Source organism: Penaeus chinensis, chromosome 29 (genome assembly GCF_019202785.1).
Source record: "Penaeus chinensis breed Huanghai No. 1 chromosome 29, ASM1920278v2, whole genome shotgun sequence".
Taxonomy (NCBI): Eukaryota; Metazoa; Arthropoda; class Malacostraca; order Decapoda; family Penaeidae; genus Penaeus; species Penaeus chinensis.
The window spans coordinates 17,513,329-17,516,600 of NC_061847.1; the positions used below are offsets into that span (position 1 = coordinate 17,513,329).

Here is a 3,272-nt window from a genome sequence, read left to right on the forward strand (position 1 = left end):
AAGGCATCCATCTTCCCATAAAAAAAATTGTTGTCTTTTTAAGGTGAGACATGTGGCTAGAAATGAAGAAGACTTTCAGCTGAGAGGAAGAGAAAACATTCCCAGAATAGTTACAGAAACATCTTCAACATCAGCTGTTTTTAAAAAATATATATACATGTTTAGCACTGCATTCCTGGTTGCAGTCAGAGAATTTATAAGATTCTGACAACTATGCATCCCAGTCTACAGTATGTAATATTTAGGCAGGTGACATAATTGAATGCTTCTAATTGTGCATTTGGCAGTCTATGGGGCACTTGTAACTCAGTCCAGGCTTATTCACCTACAGAAACATAAAGGGATATATCAATGAATATAATTCTCTTATTGACATGTGACTTTAATCATACACTGTATATACTGTTCACTTTTGCAATTCACTGAAAAATTTTAAAATCAGACTTACAATTCATGAAGAATATTTTTTATCTATCAATTAACATATTTCTTACCGACTGAAAACTGGTCGTCTGCTGCACAAACATTTTACATTCATATAAATGTTTATATAACTTTATGTATTTGTCCCATAAGTCATATACTAAAAATATACTTCAGTATATACATAACACTGAGACATTATATTTAATACAATTACTGATACATGAATTATCAAATAAGTTAAATGAACTGATGTATTTCATATATACAGTAATATTTTTCCTGTGTATATTTTAGGTAGTTACAGTTGATAGCACTAAGTCATATATATTCAAACACATGCTCTCACTGTCTGTCTGTCTGTCTCTGTCTGTCTGTCTGTCTGTCTGTCTGTCTGTCTGTCTGTCTGTCTGTCTGTCTGTCTGTCTGTCTGTCTGTCTGTCTGTCTGTCTGTCTGTCTGTCTGTCTGTCTGTCTGTCTGTCTGTCTGTCTGTCTGTCTGTGTCTGTCTGTCTCTCACACACACACAAAAAAAAAACAACAACAACATAAAAACTTTATATGTATGTTTGTATGTGTGTCACCTATATGTGTGTAACAAGAAATTATTTTGTAATACATGCATCTCAGAGATATTATTGTCAGTTCACTTATTAACAATCTTATACCATCCATCACTCTGTACAGCATACCATTGTCATTTCTCAGTAACTAAATAAAACATGCAATCTATTTTTCACATAAAAAATACTGTATATACAACCTGTGCAATGTCTAATTGCAGAAGGAAATAAGCACCGATCACTAATACTATGCATTGACAGTTCATTACCTATGATGAGGCATAGTCTAAATAAAAAATAAATAAAAACTGATTAAAACAAGTGTAAGGATAATGAGGGAATATTAAAGCAAATCAACTTTCACTACAAAAGTACATAATGTCCTATGCACTCATATTTTCAAATTTAAAAATGACTTTATAAATATCAACATATAATACTGAAGATCTTGTGGATTTGGAAAGATATAGAGAAAGAGTAAATATAATAAAAACATAAATAAAATAAGAACTGAACAGATATAATAACTCAAATATAACATTTCATATACTTAGATAAAAATCATACTGAAATTTCTTACAAATTATATTTTTGGACCACCATTGACTACATCTGAATTGATTGTGTTTTCCTGGTCATTCTTTCCATCTGATGTCTGAGCATTTGGGAAACTGATACTATAAATAACCTGGTTCCTCTTAAAAGCTCCACTGAAAATGTTGCTGGCCTCAATCTGAATTCCATTCTTGCGGCATTCAGGAAACGCTCCGCAAAGAACCTATTTGTTTCGTGGACATATGGATGGTTGATATATTCCTCCAGCTGAAATAAAGTGAATGAATTAAATCTTATTGTATTCTAGATATCCTAAAAGGTATTGTAAACCATCTATACCAGAAGTAATTCCAATTTTATAACAAGAAAAAAAAAAAAAAATACCTTCATCCATTCACATGCTGCCAATTCTCTCTCGCACATTGTAATATTTTTACTCTTTGGACGCATATGGACAATGAAGTAGATATCTGAACAGTTGAAGTTGGCGCCGTGCACATGGCGGAAGGACACCAAAGACATGAAGTCAGCTTCTATTCCAGTCTCTTCTTTAACTTCCCTTATGGCAGCTGTGCTTAGGTCCTCACCTGCAATCATTTGGTACCTCATTAGCTTTTCAACACAATGCATGATATTTTTATGGGTGAAGGTATAAAGCTTAAGCAAATATTGATGTAAATGTAAGAGGGTGGGGGTGGGGTGGGTGAATGGGAGTCGGAAGGGGATTGGGGAGGGGTGAAGGTGTTGGTAGGGTGTGGAAGTGGGGTGGGAACTGGAGTTTGTGGGAGTGGGCATGAGTCGGTGTTGGTGTGTATGTGTGTATCTGTGTCCATAAATTACAATGATAATATATTCTAAAGGTCATGTGATGGAAAATGTATTGAAAAACAGCCCTTTTCTATCACTACTTTAAAAAGTACTCTTTATATTACCTGGTTCAACATATCCACCTGGTAGCTTCCAGTGTGGCCTTGTATGAAATCTTTCCCGCACAACGAGCAGTTCATCCTCATCATTTACAACGAATGCACCAACTCCAATTACATTATGTGCATATCTGAAATTACAATATTCCTTAACTACACAACAATGTATTTGGTTTTACCTTACTATACTTAAATGAGAATTAATTTAAGTAATCTCGCATTTAATGAAACATTCCATAGATATCAAACATCTATGAGGCATCAGATCACAAATAACTTAAAAGAATGACAGAAAGAGAAAGAAAGAAACATTTACCTGGGTATGTTATTTGGTTCATTGACAGCCAACCACTTCACCATCATGACAAATTGTGGCTGAGCATGATGATATGTAAAACCATGCTAGAAAAAGGTGTAAACATGATAAATGTCTCATAAATAAATGGGAAATAACTCTCCAACTATATATTTCTCTATTTCATAAATTATTAAGAACATCCATAATGTCGAAGCTGTGATCTCTTTCTCAATGATTACAATCTTTTCTTAAATACTGTAAACAAGAATGAATAAAAAGGATGATTAACTTGAAAGAATTAAAAAGATATACTGTATTAGACCCTGTGTTTGTTATTTATTATATTCTTGGCCTCCCATCTTTGATCTCCCTTGCATCTCCTAAATTTCTTTTGCTTGCAGCCTCTGAGTTTCCCATTACTTATTTCCCTTATTTCTTTTCCCTTTATGACATAGTTTTTTGGGAAATCCTGTTTGTTAGCCTTTCCTCTTCCTGTCCACTGACTGTG

General features: G+C 33.7%; 1 protein-coding gene across 3 annotated transcripts in view; it reads right to left on the reverse strand.

Moving 5' to 3' along the window:
* Positions 1 to 894: 894 nt before the first annotated feature.
* Positions 895 to 3,272, reverse strand: part of LOC125040763 (nudix hydrolase 8-like) — an 11,297-nt gene continuing 8,919 nt past the window's right edge. For all 3 annotated transcript variants that reach the window (XM_047635476.1, XM_047635475.1, XM_047635474.1), the window contains exons 5-8: positions 2,783 to 2,868; positions 2,473 to 2,597; positions 1,925 to 2,127; positions 895 to 1,807 (exon numbers count right to left, since the gene is read on the reverse strand). In XM_047635476.1, coding sequence (XP_047491432.1) covers positions 1,592 to 1,807; positions 1,925 to 2,127; positions 2,473 to 2,597; positions 2,783 to 2,868 — 630 coding nt within the window. In that variant the 3' untranslated portion in view covers positions 895 to 1,591. The remainder of the gene's footprint in view (positions 1,808 to 1,924; positions 2,128 to 2,472; positions 2,598 to 2,782; positions 2,869 to 3,272) is intronic.